Below are 15,633 nucleotides of genomic sequence, written 5' to 3'. Positions count from 1 at the left end.
TCTACACAGTGCCTGTCCGGCTGCCCTGAAGTGAGCTTGTTTGCACGGCCAGCCCCAGTCAGCCGAGGAACAAATGGCAGTCTGTCACACATCCAGCTTGTAAATCACTTCTGGTGGGATGCAGAACATCTGGATGCTCGTGCCTCAACGGGCTACGCTCTATTCTATTTTTGAACCTCTTGATTTCTTCCATAAGGCAGAAATATGCCATATGACACACTAGCGTGGAGTGGAACTTGTCCAGCCATAGACATGAACTTCACAGAGCACAAGCCAGCACATCACTGCCAGCTGAGAAACTTTTAAACTGTCTCTCAGGGTTGAAATTCGGATTAACTCTTTCACTTAAAGAACCATGGATATGGTTAAATTACCTGTTTAGACAGCAGCTCTTTGCAGAGTGTGTACAAAGTAATGAACTTTCTTGCTAGAAGCTTGGCATCCATAAAACCTTCTGCAACCAGCATGATTTCGCAGATAAGCTCAAAGTCTGGGACAACCATGGCACAGGGTCTGGAGGAGAGCAGCACAGGGTCAGCAGAGCTGTGCACGCAGCCACAAGCCCCCGCGCCTCCAAGGGCCTGGCTCTGTCCTCTCTGCACCCTGCTACTTAGCTGACGGTGGCAATGAGCAGCCCCGAGCCTCCCCTGCTTACTGAGCAGCCAAACCACACAGCCTCTGACTGCCCCCAGCCACGGGGAGCCAAGGTCTCACACCAGGGCTCAGGACACACGGGTGTCCTCACTTGCTCTAGTAAAGGCTTTGTCCATGTTATCGATGTGCTACAACACAGGCAAACGCTGTGGAGGTTGCTGGTTAGCGGTGCCTCATCTGCCCGCAGGTACCTGAACAGAGCTTTTAAGTTCTCAGGCAGTTCTGTCCGCCCCGCGTAGCCAGGGTTCATCGTGATGAACAGTCCGACCGACGGGACCAGCGCTATTGTCTCTCCAAGAAAATTGAACGTTTTCTTTTTGGCACGAATCGCATCTTGAACGCATTTCACCTGGGCAGGTGAGCAGACGTGTTAGTGCGGACAGCCCCGCGGGTCCCTGCTGCCAGTGCTCGCTGGGGCTGGCTGCTCGTAACCATGCCCAGCGACCCCGTGTCACCACGCTCCCCACCGCGACACGGCGCAGACAGTGGCTGCAAAGGGTCCCTCTGAAAGCCAGGTTTAATCTGAGGCAAGCTCGGTGCATGGGCTGGGAATTCAGACTAGAGAGTCCGATGGACTCATCCCATACTGGGAGGCACTGCAGTGTGGCTTTGTAAGGAGGGCACCTACCTGCACAGCAATCACCGACAGAACCTCCACCGCGATGCGATTGAATTCATCGAAACAGCCCCAGGCTCCGGTCTGAGCCAGCCCTTTGTAGATATTGCCACAGGACTGGAGATCAAAGCAAAGCAAAGAGGCTTCAGAGACACGGAGCCTCCCCAAGAAGGCTGCAGCCTGGGGATTTGTTACGAAGCTCAATTGTTGGGAGCCGCTCGGCTCTTGTGCTTCGTGCTGCTCCCTCGGGAAATGGCTCGCAGCGTCACAGCTGCCCCCAGCTCCCCCGGGACAGCCCGGCAGCAGCTGCCTGGACCCACATCCCTCGCTGGCAGCTGAGCCGGGGGAGAGGAGACCAAGAGCCCAGCCTGGCTTCAGGCATCAGTGCGGGGCGCTGCAGCTGGAGGCGGGGGCCATGCTGCAGGGGTGCCTCCCGAAAGTCTCCCCTCGTCCTGGAGGACGGCTCTCACCTGCCTGGCACCACTGCCTGCTCCCCGCGGCCCTACCTTGTAGTCCATCTGCTCGGAGCAGTTGAAGACGTAGACCATCGTGCCCACCGCCCGGCCCAGGTCCTTGGTGGTCTCCGTTTTCCCGGTGCCTGCAGGGCCGGCGGGGGCTCCCCCCATGTAGAGGTGCAGGGACTGCGTCAGGGTGATGTAGCACCTGGGGCGAGGCCAGGCGGGCTCAGCGCTGCCGCTGCCCCCTGCGGAGCTGAGCCCACGGGGCGCGGGGAGCCGAGCCCTACCGGTCGGTCAGCGGGGTGATGACCAGCCGCGGGGTGTTCCCCAGGTACTCGTAGGAGTACTGCAGCTGCGCGTCGCAGATGTTGGCGTAGCAGTGCATCTTGCCCTCGTCCCAGCGGTGCCGCAGCTGGGACTGCCAGGTGAACGCCTGCGCGCTCTCCACCTGCGGGGCATCCACCACTTCCTGATGGGGAGCGTGAGCCCACAGCCCGCCCGCCCCGGGGACCCGGGCTCTCTGCACCCCCCAGCGCTGCGGGAAGCAGGAGAGCTGCTCCTTGGCCTGCCTTCAGCACTCCCTTCCCCGAGGCAGTGTCTCAAACTGGGTCCCAGCACAGAACCACAGTGGCTTTGGGTAAGGAATGCCCGCAGTGACTCCACTGGGGCTCAGGGTCACTGCTCAGGGTCCCTGCCTGTGCCTGTGCCACCAGCAGGTCCCAGGCAGCAGCTGCGTGGCCGGGACCCTACCACCCCCAGAGCTTCGTGCTCCTGGCACAGCTCAGACCCAGCCCGGTGTGAGCCCTGCTGTGCTGCCACCCCTGCTCCCAGGCACCCCGAACTCTGCACCTTTTTACCTTCTTTGTGCTTTCTCACACTTTGGATACTTTGAAAGTATCAGAAAATAAAAGAATAAGAAGAAAAACTTTGCTCAGAAGTGCCAAGAAAACAAGCAGTGAAAACACCATCGTGTAACTTCTACCTTCGCGACGATCATTTTGGCCACCACATCCCTGGCGTGCACGTCTATGGTACAGATTGTCATGATCTTCATTCTGTCTCCTGCAGTCAGGTTTCCAATGAGCAGTGAAATCAGTGCATTCAGCTGAGTGATCTGAGGGAGGAAAGAAATGATAAACAGAAAACGGCGTTGTACTTCCCCACCTGTCTGAGACACCTCAGCCTGCTGAGAGCCGGGAGGGGCTGCAGGACAAGGTCCCAGGGATGCAAACCTGCTTTTTGTTATAATCTTTAATTGCATTTTCATAGCCTTCCTCCAGCCTTGCAAAGGCAATGCCAACTTCTGTGGTCCACCAGATCTGGGTGCATGTCAGAGCAACCTGCAATAAATCACAGCGACAAAATGCGGCAATAAGGGGAAACGAGCCCTCCCCACCACGGCCTGGGACAGGCCTTGTCCTCGCTGCCCCGTGCTCCTCCTCTCAGACTTGGGCAGGTAACCAGATTTTCCTGTAAATTACTGCCTGTTCCCACTCTCGGCCAGAATTTTAAAGGAGCCAGGCTGCAGCAGCTCAGCACTGATGTGCAACATCTGGCTTCCCCTGCCCTGCAATCTGCTGCCTGTGCAGAAGCAGATTGTTGCTGTCCCGTTTCGGGGACCCGTGCTGCAGGCAGTAGCAGCCCCGGTTCCTGCATCGCGCCCACCCCTGTGGCGGCTGCCCCGCGCCCCTCAGCTCGGCCCCGGCCCCACGCAGCTCCCCACCTGTGCCGGGTAGTCGAACACCCACTGCTCCCGCGGCTTCTCCTCGTAGGTCACCACGGCCTCGGGGATCAGGTGCCGCAGCGTGGAGCGCATGCTCGCCAGCACGCGGTTCAGCCACACCTCAACCTGGTGCAAGCAGCGAACTCTGAGCGAGCCCTCGGCAGCCCTTTTCTGTCCTGGCTGCGTGCGGCTCCCACCGCCGGCTGCTATCACGGAGCTGCCCGGCCGTGGCTCCTCAGCAGCTGGCACTGCAAGTGGCCTCTTGCTCCAGACGGGGACGGGAACCTCTGTCCTCTGCCCCGGCTGCCCCAAGAAGGGGCACGGGGACATCACAGACAAGGAGTGGTGCAGAGTGGGACCGTCCCCCATGGCCCTGGGGACCAAACACCAGGGGAACCCCCCCTGGCTGAGGGCTGCAAGGCCAGCTTGTTTCCATGTTCTCTTACATTGCTGCAGCTCTGTTCTATACCTGTAACGTGGGTCCTATTTCTGTGTTGTTTGTTTGTTTGTTTGTTTGTTTGTTTTCATGGAAACCTTTATGAAAGCATTTTAAAACTGCTGCCAGTCTGCTACTGCACAACAAGCAGAAGGTTTGTCTCGGTCCTGAGCCTGCACAACTCCACCCCCCAGGCAGAGACCTGCCGGAGACCTCGCTGACCTGGCCAGATAAGTCGCACTCCTGGTCCAGAGGCACGTACTCCTCTTCCTTGCTGAACATCCCCAGGGCAGCCTTCAGGGGCTTCTTGTCAGGGCTCATCTTGAACTTCAGTTTAGCAAGACTGTCAAACAGCTTCGACAGGTGACGGGACACCTACAGACAGAGGCACGACAGCAGAGTCATGAAAAAGGACTCGGCTGTACCTGACCCAGTGCAGAGAGCTATTTTACAGCTTTGGTTCACTCCTGTACTGCTCAGGGTGCTGCAGCCCTGAGAAGCGGCGTACCAGGGATGCTGTTTTGTTTTTTAGAGTATTTTAAAACTGCTGTAAGAAGTCAGCACGTCAGAGGTGCCGGACTTGTCTCCAGGCTTTGCATTCAACCCGTACCTCAACGGGCTCGTTTCCGTTAGACAAAATGTCAAGCAGGTCTGCAGAGGAAACGAAGTAGAATCTAGGGAAGGCCAGGCGCTTTGTCTCGAGGTACTCAGCCAAAGCCTTCTCACAGATGGCCAGTCTAACAGGAAACCAGGAAGAGAAAAAAATACAGTTAAAAATGTACTGTTTTATAATCTCTGCAAAGTTATTGTTATGTTGAAGTTGACGTCACTGACTGCTGGAGAAATTAAACGCCTCTTTGGGCTTAGACTGGTCGGTGGAGGCTTCTCCACGATGCTTCATCAGGGTGACTCAAACCCCACCTTTTCTGCAGTGCTTCTAGCTTGTTGTAGAGCCCAGGTTTGTTGGTAGCTTCAATCACGTTGGGAGTTTTTACCGCATCGGCCATTAATTCCTGTGAGACAAAAAAGGATTCGGTCGTACCTGAACCAGTGACAAGCTCACGGGGGCGCAGGAAGGGCTGGGATCCTCACTTTGAAATCCTGATCGATAGAATCGAACTGCTTGGAGTCCTCTGGCAGCTGGCTGCGGATGTCTTCAGAGCCAATGAAGATGCTCTCCAGGTGACACCACGTCCGCTGCACCTCGAACCAGATGCTGATAACGGAGTCGGTGGTCGACAGCTTCTGCTGCCAGCCCGACACCTCCTGAAGGAAGAAGGCGAGGTACTTGGACGTCATCAGGTTCTGCAGCTGCACTTGGTTGTCCTCCAGCGTCTCGATGAGCGTCTCGTCTGACTTGAGAAGCATGACGCCGGTCCTGGGGTGGGGCTCGTGTTCGAACTGCATCGTGGCCCAGGTGGTGTTCAGGGTGCTCAGCACCTTTAGAGCAAGCGTGAGAATGAGCCGAGCTCCGCGCACCGAGGGCAAACCCTGGCAGGGGCCCCGCGGGAAGGCAGGGCAGCCACACAAAAACCTCCTCCAGAGCACGAGCTGCCGGGGCCATGCTGTGCGTGGGCTTCAGCCCTTGGCAGCAGGAGCACAAGTGCCCCCAGCTGCAGAGCCGCGCTCGAGCACGGGGCTCTCAGCAAACTGGGAACGAACTGAGCCGTGATTGCCGTACCTTTTCCATCCCTGATTCTTTCACAGCTTTGTCCACGATGCCACGAACCTCATCCTCGAACTTGTGCAGGTTCAGCTGCAGCAGATCCGCGAGGGTTGTGTCCTCAGACATGGTGAAGTTCACCTGCAGCAGAACCCAACGGTGCGTTGGGCACCGACACCACCCCGCAGGCTCCCCAGAGCAGCTTCCTAACAAACGTTTAAAGAGCCTGCACAAACATTTGTGCACAGCCACCCCTGATGCAGCCTGCATGCTTCTCCTGGGGGTGCAGAGCTGGGGACCCCCTGGGGCACACCTTGGTCGCCTGCATCAGCTCGTGCCAGTGCCGGTCCCTGATGGCCGGGTTCTGCAGCTCGTTCACGGCGCGCAGGGATGTGATCATGTTCTTCATGCTGCTGTCCAGCCCTGTGAACGCGTCCCAGCTTCTCATCTCCTTATCCAGGCTCCGAATGTCTTTAGAGAACTTCTTGCAGTCAATATCCATCTGCTCAACGTTGATATCCTTCCACTTGGTGGTCTTCCAGTCATCAATGCTGGTGTTAACCTGAGGTTGGGAACACCCCGTTATAGGACACGCACTCAGCAGGAGCAGCCCTGCCTGGGACAAAGAGCCGTGCTACCAGCACCCGCACATCCCCTGTACCAGCAGAAATGCACTGGCTGAAAAACTGCCCTGTGCCCACCCCACCCCTCCAGTGCTCCCCGGAGTGCGAGGCCGTCGGTGGCTGCAGGGTGGCTCAGCCCTGCAATGGGGCCAGCCTGGCACGCACACGGAGCTTGCTTTGCCCTTCCCCGTGCTCCTGCTCCTCCAGCTCGCAGACGGCAGCACGTACCAGGACGATCATGTCCCAGAGCTGCTTCAGCAAGCGCACTTCCCTGTGGCAAGCTTTGAGCTGTTTGTACTCCGGCACTGCCACTTCAAACAGCCCGGCTGACTTGGACAGGGCAGCCAGCTCGCTCTCCATGACGGCGATGGTTTTCTGTTGCTAGTGGAGAGGAAGAAAAGGGCTCAGCCGGAGGCCGCATGTCCTGCCCTGGGGACGTGTGTCCTTCCTGGGGGCAGCACCATCCTGCGGCACTCGCTGCGGTGCAGCGGGGACAGAACCTGCTGCAGGGCTGAGCAGCGTGGCATGGGCAGGCATTGCCCTCCGCAGGGCCCAGCCCCTGCCCCGACATCCTCGTCCTCCCTACCTTGTTCAGAGATTTGTAGGGGTCTGGATCAGTGTACAAAAAGGGAGCTTTTTCCCGGAACTTCTCCCTGAAGGCTTGCTGCTGGACCTGCGGGGGACACAGCGTCTTGGGGGAGCCGGGGCCGTGGGGCTGGTGGCCCAGGGAGAGCACAGGGGTGTTCCTGAGCAGCTGCAGGTTTGCCCCCACCCCTTTCCCAGACCCGTGTGGGCACCTCGAATTGCTGACATTTCCTGCGGATGATGTTGACCTCGTTTGTCTGCAGGGGTGCCACGTTCTGCTTCACGCAGAAGGAGAGCTTCTTGGTGTTGTCCCACTGCTCGGGGAGCTCCTGCAGCGAGCGCCGTGTCACAGCCCGGCCCCGGGGAGCCCCTGCCCAGCCCTGACACCTCGAGCAACTCACCTGGAGCTGCAGGTGGATCTCCTCGGGCATCTCCTCTCCGTAGGTGCTGAGCAGCGCAATCGTCTCCTTCAGGGGCTCGAACATGCCGTCGGTGGTGGCCTGCCTGTCTTTTACCCTCATCAAGTGCCCCATCACCTCCACCAGCCCATCGTAGTCTCCCTCTTCCACAGGCTTAGTCAAGCCAGCAGTGGCTTCTTTGATGAAGCCTTCGAGCTCCTGCAGGCTGTGCAGAAGGCAGGGGAGCTCGGCGGGGCTCGCTCTGCAGCACGCATCCCTGCTAACTCCATCCCTGTGGGGCCAGCCCTGCCCCTGGCCGCAGTGCCCTTGGGTGCTCAGGAGCACCCCGTGCCCTACCTGGTTGTGACGAGGTTGGTGAGGTACTGCTTGAGCACCCGCTCACGTCTCCTGATGGCGCTCAGCAGCACCTGCTTGAAGGGGCGGCAGTCGCTCTGCAGCCACCCCCCAAACACGCAGGTGTTGGCGAACCCCGACACCTCCTCGCACAGCGCCTCATATGAGTCAATCTGGGGATGAGAGATGGTTGCAGCCCACGGCTGGTGGTCCCCGGGCACCCAGAACCTCCATGGGCACTGCGAGCCCCCTGGAGAACCCCCCGGTACCTCCTGCTTGAAGAGCTGCAGGGGCGGGGGCCCGCGGGGAGGGGGCTCCTCTGGCTCCCCAGGGCTGGGGGCACGGCAAGAGGTGAGGAAGCGCTGCAGGAACTCCTCAGGGTCCTCCAGCCACAGCTGGGCGTGCTCCTCAAAGCTGGCACTGTACTCCTCGCCTTCCTTCATGGCGTTGACCACCAGCGACACCACCTCCTCCCGCATCCTGCTGAGCTCCCCATGCTCCTCCAGCTCGGTCTGCAGGGACGGGCAGAGCTCCTGGGGACCGGCCGGGGGACACCGCAGCATCCTTGCTCACCTGCCAGGCACCCACCTTGTAGCTCAGTTTCCCCTCCAGCAGGAGGGGCATGCACTCTGTGGCTCCGTAGATGTCGCTGAGAAGGTTTTCCACCAGCTCCAAGAAGCTGTTGTCATCTAATATCTCCAGGGACGGACGGTACCCCACTCTGCTGTCACACAGATCCATGTGCACCTCGAACAACGGGGCCACGTTGTCCTGAAAGAGGTCAGCACCCTGCGTGGCCGCTGTCCCCGTTCCCATCCCACCCCTGGCCCCAGGATTCCCCCCAGGGAGCCCTGAGGTGGGCGCGTTTACCACCAAACAGAACACCCCAGAAAGGAAAGGCACGCAGGGGTGCATCCCGAGCACATGCAGAGCACGGGCGTGGAGCAGCAGGGCAAACCTGGACGTACATCAGGGACCATGTTGGTGAGCAGCAGCTCTAGGGATCTGTGAGTAAGTCTGTTGAATCCATCCAACACTATTTTGTGTATATATTCTACGTAGTTCTGCCATATCTGCGATGATGTATCGGCCTTAAACAGGTCTGCATTCTCCTGCAAGCCAAGGAAAACCAACCTAATGTTTGCTGATAAATTTCCAGCAAATGTACCAGTTCCCAACACCCTGGAAGTGAGCCCTCTCTCGGGACTGATGACTGCTTTGTCTCGTGAGGCTGCTCTTCAGATCCTTCTCTCCGCTATACAACACCAGAAGCTGTGGCCGAAGGCGTTCCCATGAGGAGGCAGCGAATTTCTGCGTGCAGTATTTCACGGTCTCTCCAGGAGTTTTGACTCAGCAGAGACCAGAGAGTTGCACCCAAATTTGTGCCCAACTCTCAGTTACAAAACGTGGGAAGACGCCGGCGTCAGGGTGCGCAGCGCTCCACGCGGGATGTGCCTCACCTTCACCACGGCCTCGATCCTGTCGCCTGCTGCCCGAATGGCAGCGTAGCGCTTGCTCACATTGTTTGCCCTCCCGTCCAGGTCCAGGAGCGCCGTGTCCTTGTTGTCTTTCCTTTCAAACATGGGGGTGGCTGAGCACTCCTGCAAGGGAAGGAAGACGGTGTGACTTCTCAGAAGCTCACCGGGAAAGCCGTTTGTAAAGCAACCAGCAAAATCCTGCTACCTCCATCAGCTGCCTGACGTTTTCCACGTTTAACTTTGTTCTCTGGATTCGGCTGTCTAAGGCATACAAGATATCTCTCATCTCCTGAATGTATTCCATGACACCTGGGAGGAAAGCGCAGCTGGCGGTGTGGGGATGATGCTGGCACCGCCTGGTCAGCGAGCCTATGGGGGCACTTTACCACAGCGGGGACACGCTGCCTGCCCCCCACCTGCCCTTGCCCGGGGGCTGGGAACCTGCGTTTCAGGTGCAAAGGTGGTGAAAGGCCCTGCTGGGACCCGGTGCGAGGCAGGACAGTGCTGTCCCCTGGGGTGCACGGCTCCCGTCTGCAGGGACCCCCGGATGCACAGGCAGGGTCCTGCCCTGGGGGGCTTTGTACCTTCGTGGTGCCAAAACAGGGTTTGCTCCGCAGTGCTCAGACGCCTGTCGATGTCCTCCAGCTCCTCTGTCACCAGCGGGATCTCCACCAGCAGCACTGTCAGCTTCACCTGGGGAGCAGAGGCAGCTGCAGGAGGGAGCTGCGGGCAGGAGGGAACCCACTCTGCCCTTTGGGGCGCGCTCCTCGGGTCAGGCTGGGGGTCCCTGGCCACCAACACAGGGCTGGCAGGCGCCAGTGCCTGGGGTCAGCCACCCTGACATGCTGGTGCTGTGCTGGGATTCTCCAACCACCCTGGGCTCCTGGGACCCATCTCATCGGAGCCCCCTTTGCTGTGAGGCTCTGCCAGGCTCTCAGCGAGGCTCAGGGCATGGGACAGCAGCAAAACCACAGCAGATTGCCTCCCGTGTTGCAACTTGCCTTATTGTACCAGCCAGTGATGAGATCCAGATTATCCACAAACTTTTGGAAAGTCTTATTCTGAGCGAAGAGGCTCTCAGCACTGCCTGGAATATCCTTCTGCTTCTGGAAGTTCAGGTACTTCACCTCCCGCAGGATGGCGGCGAGCTGCAAGACACCACGGTGGAGACAGCGCTCGTAAGGAAAACCCAAAATGTTTCCCAACAGCCCCGAGAGAAAGTCGGGTGTGAATTCAGGCGAGCTGATGCTGGCGTTACCACGGCACGCAGCGGAGGACTGTGAGGGCTCCGCGGGCAGGGGCTGTGCACCAGCACCCACCTTCCTGCTGAAGTTCACGCTGATGAGGGAGCTGGAGGGGTCCCTGAGGATCAGGGGCTGCTCCAGGTTGAAGCGGCAGCCCTCGTCCACGCCGCTCATCCACTGCCCGTAGGTCTCCTCCCGGTAGCCCTGCAGCAACGCGATCATTTCCTCGAACTTCCTGGACACCAGCTCGGCTTCGGCACTGCTCAAGGCGCTGTGGGGGCACCGCAAAACGCCGGCTGCCGCAGCAGGCTGCAGGAGGGGCACCGGGCTGCGCCCTGCCCGGCCCCGCACAGAGCCCGTGGAGCGGTGTGAGCCTCACGCACGGGTGGTCGATGGCGAAGAGCTCCCGGTGCGGCCCCTCCAGCCTCTGCTGCAGCTCCAGGGACCACTGCAGCTGCCCGGCCACCGGCGGCATGTTGGTGTGCGCGGGGAGGGCGCCGCCGCCGGCCCGTGCCAGGGTGGTCTGGGTGTCGTACAGCACCTTCACGGCGTCCAGCTCGGCGCTGAACGCGGCCAGCAGGGATGAATAGTAGGGGGAAACCTCGGCCTTTATCAGGGGCCGGTCCAGCAGGGAGGAGAACATGTGCACCAGCTGGAAAGGGAAGAGATGTGCTCGCTTCTGGGCCAGCCCGTGCCGCTGGTGCAGGCGATGAGGTGGAAGGATTTAAACTTCAGGGGGAATTCCAGGGAAATTTGCCAGTATCATGGAACTGGTGAATTTCTCTTTTTCTCCCAGAAGCCATTTTGTGCAGGGGATCTTCCAGTGTGGAGGTGAATACAGCATCACTGAGAAGCTCCAAAATGTGGATTTTTCTTTTTAAATGGAAGAAAACATCACCCACAGCGTTTCCATTGAATAAATTGGAATTTAACAATCGAACCCGTAACCTTTATGAATTAAAACCATTTGGGTTTTATGTCAATTGTTTTTGCTCCTGACAGAGAACTATTTCACGGGCCAGCTTTCAGCCCACGCCAGCACCCACCCCCCCAGGCTGCCTCTCCCCGGACCCCAGCTTTGTTCCCTTGTTTGAGCCTGACACCATCCCTGAAACGCTGCTCAGGGCAGGAGCTCGTGCTGGGGCACTCAGCCTCTCCCACAGCTTTTGCCCATCGCTCGTGGGTTTAATCTCTGCCCCGTTCACCTCTTCCAGCTCATTCATACAGAGCCACCCCCCCGGCCTGGTGGCGGATCCCTCCCACCGAGCTGGCCGCGCGGCGCAGGTACCTTCACTGCTGAGGCCAGGCTGTTGCAGTCATCAAACCCCTGGCAGAGGATGGTGGCCAGCCGCCTGTCCAAGTCCTGGATCTTGCTCTGGAACTCTGCAAAATCCTTGTCCAATTGCTGTCAGAAAGAGCACAGCGCTCAGGGGGGCGCAGCCTCCAGCTTTCATTCCCCAGCCCCTACAGGAGGATTTGCTTAACCTGATCGGCCAACAGAACCCACGACTGTCCCCAAAGCAAGCACGTGGGTTGCCGTGGTGACAAGTTTACATGCAGGTCTTCCAGCATGTTCCGTCAAGAGATTTTTTTTTCATTTAGCAAACGCATACGTTCTGTACCAGCATTCACTCACCTCTTCTGCAGGATCTAAGGGATCATACTTGCAGTCGGCAAATCCCTTCACGAGTTCAGAGACCTCTTCGTAGATCTGAAACACTTGGCTCCCAAGGATGTTCCCTCTCGCTCCACCCATCTCTGCTTTCTCCAGCTTCAGGAACTCGATGGATATCTCGTACAGCTCCTGGTGAGCAGCAACAGCCTCCACATCTGGCTCGGCTGGGTGCCCAGCCCCGGCTCCCCACTCCCTGGCACTGCTGGTGCCCAAGCTGCGGCACCGGGGCCAGGCTGTGCCACATGAGCCAATGTTCCCAAAAGCATCCACCCCAGGACCACCCCAGCCGTGGGCACCCCCGTGCTGCTGGGTGCCTCTGGCAGTCAGGGCGGTGTTTGCCCCCTGTCTGCCCTGGTGCCCCCAGCCCCATGCCCTGTGCTGTGCTGTCACCTCGATGGTCTTCAGCCTGTGCAGGAAGGCGTCCATTCTCCTGAAGACGAGGGAGGGGGGGAACTCCCAGAGCCGGGGCTCCTTGTCCTGGGGACGGACGGGGCCGTTGGCACAGCGGAGCTGGCACAGGGAGACCCGCACCCAGCCCAGCACCTACCGTGAACAGGGTGGGCAGCAGGTCAGAGCAGCAGCTGCTGTAGGACTGGAAGAGCTTCTCGATGGTGGAAATGCTCAGTTTGATCCCTCCCAAGGTCTCTTCAAGCTCTCCTTGCAGCCCCTTCATCACTTCCTCAGGGCTCAGGAAGTTTCGGGTCTAGAAAAGACAAAAGCTGCTGTGGGCAGGGGGGCCCCTCGTGCCCCTTGGCCTCCCCAGCTCCCCGCAGCCCCCTCCTGCCCCAAGCCCCCCAGCCCGGTGGGGGTGTTATGGGGGCCTCCCGCTGCCCTGGCCAGGTTTCCCCCCCTGACCCACGCCACCTCCCCTGGCTCAGGGGTGGCTCGGCACCGCGCAGCCCCGGCAGTACCATCTCAATGAGGAGGTTGCAGATCTCCTGCAGAATGACGATGACCCGGGAGGGAGTGTTGTAGTGCTCCGAGTGCACCCAGGTGAGGCAGACGGTGTACAGAACCCTGTCGATGTAGGACTGAAGCTGCCGGAGCAGGGTCCCCGTTAGCATGCAGGCCTTGAGCTGACGACGGGCTGGCAGAACCGGGCTGCGTCCCTGCCCGCACCCGCGCACAGCCTCTGGGGCTCTGCCCGCAGTGCGAGGGCAGGGAGGGCCCGGTAATCCCAGCAGGTGTAACCCACCTGGGCGTACTCCGCTTGCTCCATCTCTTCCAGCAGGGTCTGCAGTGGCTGCAGGTAGAGGCTGATGTTGTTGGCTTCCTGCAAGCCTGGCGCAGGAGAGAAACAGCGTGGGCGGCCGGGAAACCTCGCTGGCGAGGCAAGGGGCAGGAGCCCGCGGCCGCCCGGAGCCCTACCTGCACTGACGTCCCGGAACATGGCCTGCAGCGCCGGCCAGTAGCAGCTGTCGGCCTTCTCCAGGATCTCGGCCAGGGCGCTCACCCGAGGCGAGAGGAGCTGCGGGAGAGGCACCGCGGTGGGCTCGGCTACAGGGGCGCGGTGCCGGCCGCCCCCGGGCGAGGCGTTACCTGCTCGTTGATGCACTGCAGGTTGCTCGTCCTGGTGTGCCAGAAGTCAAACTCTGTCCTGGGCAAGGGGTGCAGCCCCTCCAGCAGCAGCTGCGCCGAGTCCTTGCTCAGGATGTCCCTGATCTGGTGGGACCAGTCGATGACGATGGTCTCGATGGAGTGCAGCACAGACCCGTCCACCGGCCCCGCCAGGCTGGAAGGCAGCCGGGTTAGGGAGCAGCACCACGACCCGCCCCGATCCATCCAGGGAGCCCCAAACCCCCCCGGGGAGCCCCACGTGCCCCTCCACAGCCACCTCCACCCGGCACGGGCTGCTCAGAGCTGCTGTGCTGCTGAGGAGCTGCTGCACCCAGGGACCTGGGGTAAAACCCCCAGATTTCTCCCGTTAACCTGAACCGAGGTCAGCCTTTGGTGCAGCTCAGCACAGGCAGCCCAAGGCTGGTGCTGGGACGCGGGAGCAGAGCCAACACATGGCCACGGGCTGTGCAGGGAAGGAGCCGGCGTCCCAGCTCCCACAGCAGCTCCCAGGGGGACTGGTGCTGGCGGCACCCACCAGTCCAGGATGGTGCTGGAGCCGTCCCGGCTGTCCAGGTGCTCCGGCAGCGGCAGCAGCGGCTTCCCCTGGATCTTGCCACCCATCACAAACATCTCGTTCTTCAGCCTGCGGGCTTGTCGCACTACGTCCTCCACCACCACCCTGGGCCAGCCCAACACATTCTCCTTGCTCAGGAGCAGAGAGGACAAGACCTGGAGGACAGGAGCAGGGCTGGGCACGCCGGCTCTCCGTGCCACCAGCCACTTGTGCCGTGTCCCTTCGAGCCGCCAGCCCCAGCAGCCTTGGCAGCAGCAGCAGCTGCGTTCCTGACGAGCCTGGCTCTGGGACCGGTGCTTCCAGGCTCTGCTCAGCCTGCGTGGGGCTTCTCGTGGTTTGGGAGCTCTTGGTGAGCTGCAGCGAGTGCACGTGGGGGGAACGGGCTGGTGCACAGCCAAAAGGCACCGACATTTGGGAAGGGGAGCCCTGTGGCTCCCAGTGCCCCTGGTGGGCAGTCCTCTAAGCAGGACTATTCACAGCATGTCTGAGAGGAATCCGCTCTGACATTCCCCGGTGATGGGGTGTGGTGCAGGGGGATTTACGGCGTTTGTACAACCGCACAGGGGAAGGGATCCGGCTGTGCTGGGAGAACAGCAGCCCTGTGACCGGCACCGGCGAGGCTCGGGCGGCCCCATGGGTGGCAAGGTCAGGGTGAGCACTGGGGAAAATCTGTCAGCAAATTTCCTTCGGCTGCTTTTCGAGCCCCCCCTCGAGTGCTGGCTACAGCAGCCCCACGGCACAGGAGCCCGGGCGGCCGTGGCCCGTGGGGACTACCCACCTCCTCCACCACGACGATGAGCTGCTCCACCGGCCAGGGGCTGATGTCTCCCACCAGCAGCGCAGCCTGGCAGTTCTCCCGGGTGATGTTCTCCTTCTTCCTCTTCACAAAGTAGATGCCCTTGCCCTTGAGGGTGGGCAGGAAGCCGGTGGAGGGCTGGAGCTGCCCGGCGGGGTTGAGCGACAGCAGCAGCTCCAGCATGTCCGGCTGCCTGAAGAACTCGTCCAGCACGGCCCTGGCATCCTCGCTGCCCTCAAACTTGTTCCACTTGTCCGGCCGCAGCCGCAGCAGCAGCGTGGCGAAGCTCTCCAGGAAGCCGTGCCGCTCATCCGGGGCCGCCGACATCCCGCGGGCACCGGGCTCGGCCACAGAGCCCCAGCGCCTGCTGGGGGGGGTCAGAGCCCGGCTTAGTGGGGGCTGCACCGAGCCCCCCTCCCCTGCCTGCCCTCAGCCTCCTCTTGCTGCACGCTGCAGCCCTGCAGGGGGCCCAGCCCCAGCTCCGTTGCCCCCCAACCTTCCCCATCCCTGCCCGGCCCCACCGCCCCCTGGCTCCGCAGCCCCCCCAGCCTGCCCCATCCCTGCCCCACAGCCCCCAGCCTGCCCCATCCCTGCCCAGCCCTATTGCTCCCCCCCCCCATCGCACCCCCAGCCCCTCAGCAGCCTCCGACCACCTTCCGCAGCCCAACTGGTCCCAGCACTGGTCCCAACTGGTCCCAGCACCGGCCCCAACCGACACCGGCTGCAGCCCAACGGCCTCGGAACCCCGGGGCTCCCCCCAGCTCCCCATCAAAGGAGCGGCCAAGGCCTCGGATGGGAT

At 60.8% G+C, this 15,633-nt stretch overlaps 1 protein-coding gene across 1 annotated transcript in view; it reads right to left on the bottom strand.

Annotated features, from left to right (window-relative positions):
* The window catches only part of DNAH17 (dynein axonemal heavy chain 17), a 35,170-nt gene extending 20,009 nt beyond the window's left edge, over nt 1-15,161 (bottom strand). Inside the window, exons 1-38 of the mRNA XM_032199574.1 lie at nt 14,817-15,161; nt 14,000-14,193; nt 13,447-13,639; nt 13,276-13,375; nt 13,103-13,188; nt 12,819-12,944; nt 12,455-12,610; nt 12,298-12,384; nt 11,869-12,036; nt 11,521-11,637; nt 10,616-10,884; nt 10,308-10,503; nt 9,990-10,136; nt 9,573-9,681; nt 9,194-9,297; nt 8,971-9,111; nt 8,479-8,622; nt 8,099-8,281; nt 7,780-8,022; nt 7,514-7,683; nt 7,160-7,382; nt 6,971-7,087; nt 6,760-6,846; nt 6,402-6,554; nt 5,864-6,112; nt 5,569-5,691; nt 4,980-5,327; nt 4,809-4,900; nt 4,498-4,624; nt 4,110-4,262; nt 3,452-3,577; nt 2,961-3,068; nt 2,711-2,842; nt 2,016-2,176; nt 1,777-1,933; nt 1,283-1,387; nt 846-1,003; nt 375-513 (exon numbers count right to left, since the gene is read on the bottom strand). Coding sequence (XP_032055465.1) covers nt 375-513; nt 846-1,003; nt 1,283-1,387; nt 1,777-1,933; nt 2,016-2,176; nt 2,711-2,842; nt 2,961-3,068; nt 3,452-3,577; nt 4,110-4,262; nt 4,498-4,624; nt 4,809-4,900; nt 4,980-5,327; nt 5,569-5,691; nt 5,864-6,112; nt 6,402-6,554; nt 6,760-6,846; nt 6,971-7,087; nt 7,160-7,382; nt 7,514-7,683; nt 7,780-8,022; nt 8,099-8,281; nt 8,479-8,622; nt 8,971-9,111; nt 9,194-9,297; nt 9,573-9,681; nt 9,990-10,136; nt 10,308-10,503; nt 10,616-10,884; nt 11,521-11,637; nt 11,869-12,036; nt 12,298-12,384; nt 12,455-12,610; nt 12,819-12,944; nt 13,103-13,188; nt 13,276-13,375; nt 13,447-13,639; nt 14,000-14,193; nt 14,817-15,161 — 6,036 coding nt within the window. The remainder of the gene's footprint in view (nt 1-374; nt 514-845; nt 1,004-1,282; nt 1,388-1,776; nt 1,934-2,015; nt 2,177-2,710; nt 2,843-2,960; nt 3,069-3,451; nt 3,578-4,109; nt 4,263-4,497; nt 4,625-4,808; nt 4,901-4,979; nt 5,328-5,568; nt 5,692-5,863; nt 6,113-6,401; nt 6,555-6,759; nt 6,847-6,970; nt 7,088-7,159; nt 7,383-7,513; nt 7,684-7,779; nt 8,023-8,098; nt 8,282-8,478; nt 8,623-8,970; nt 9,112-9,193; nt 9,298-9,572; nt 9,682-9,989; nt 10,137-10,307; nt 10,504-10,615; nt 10,885-11,520; nt 11,638-11,868; nt 12,037-12,297; nt 12,385-12,454; nt 12,611-12,818; nt 12,945-13,102; nt 13,189-13,275; nt 13,376-13,446; nt 13,640-13,999; nt 14,194-14,816) is intronic.
* Nucleotides 15,162-15,633: the final 472 nt, after the last annotated feature.

Source organism: Aythya fuligula, chromosome 18 (assembly GCF_009819795.1).
Source record: "Aythya fuligula isolate bAytFul2 chromosome 18, bAytFul2.pri, whole genome shotgun sequence".
In the NCBI taxonomy this organism is placed as follows: domain Eukaryota; kingdom Metazoa; phylum Chordata; class Aves; order Anseriformes; family Anatidae; genus Aythya; species Aythya fuligula.
The sequence above is the reverse complement of the archived record's forward strand: the minus strand, read 5'-3'. Positions and strand labels throughout refer to the sequence as shown.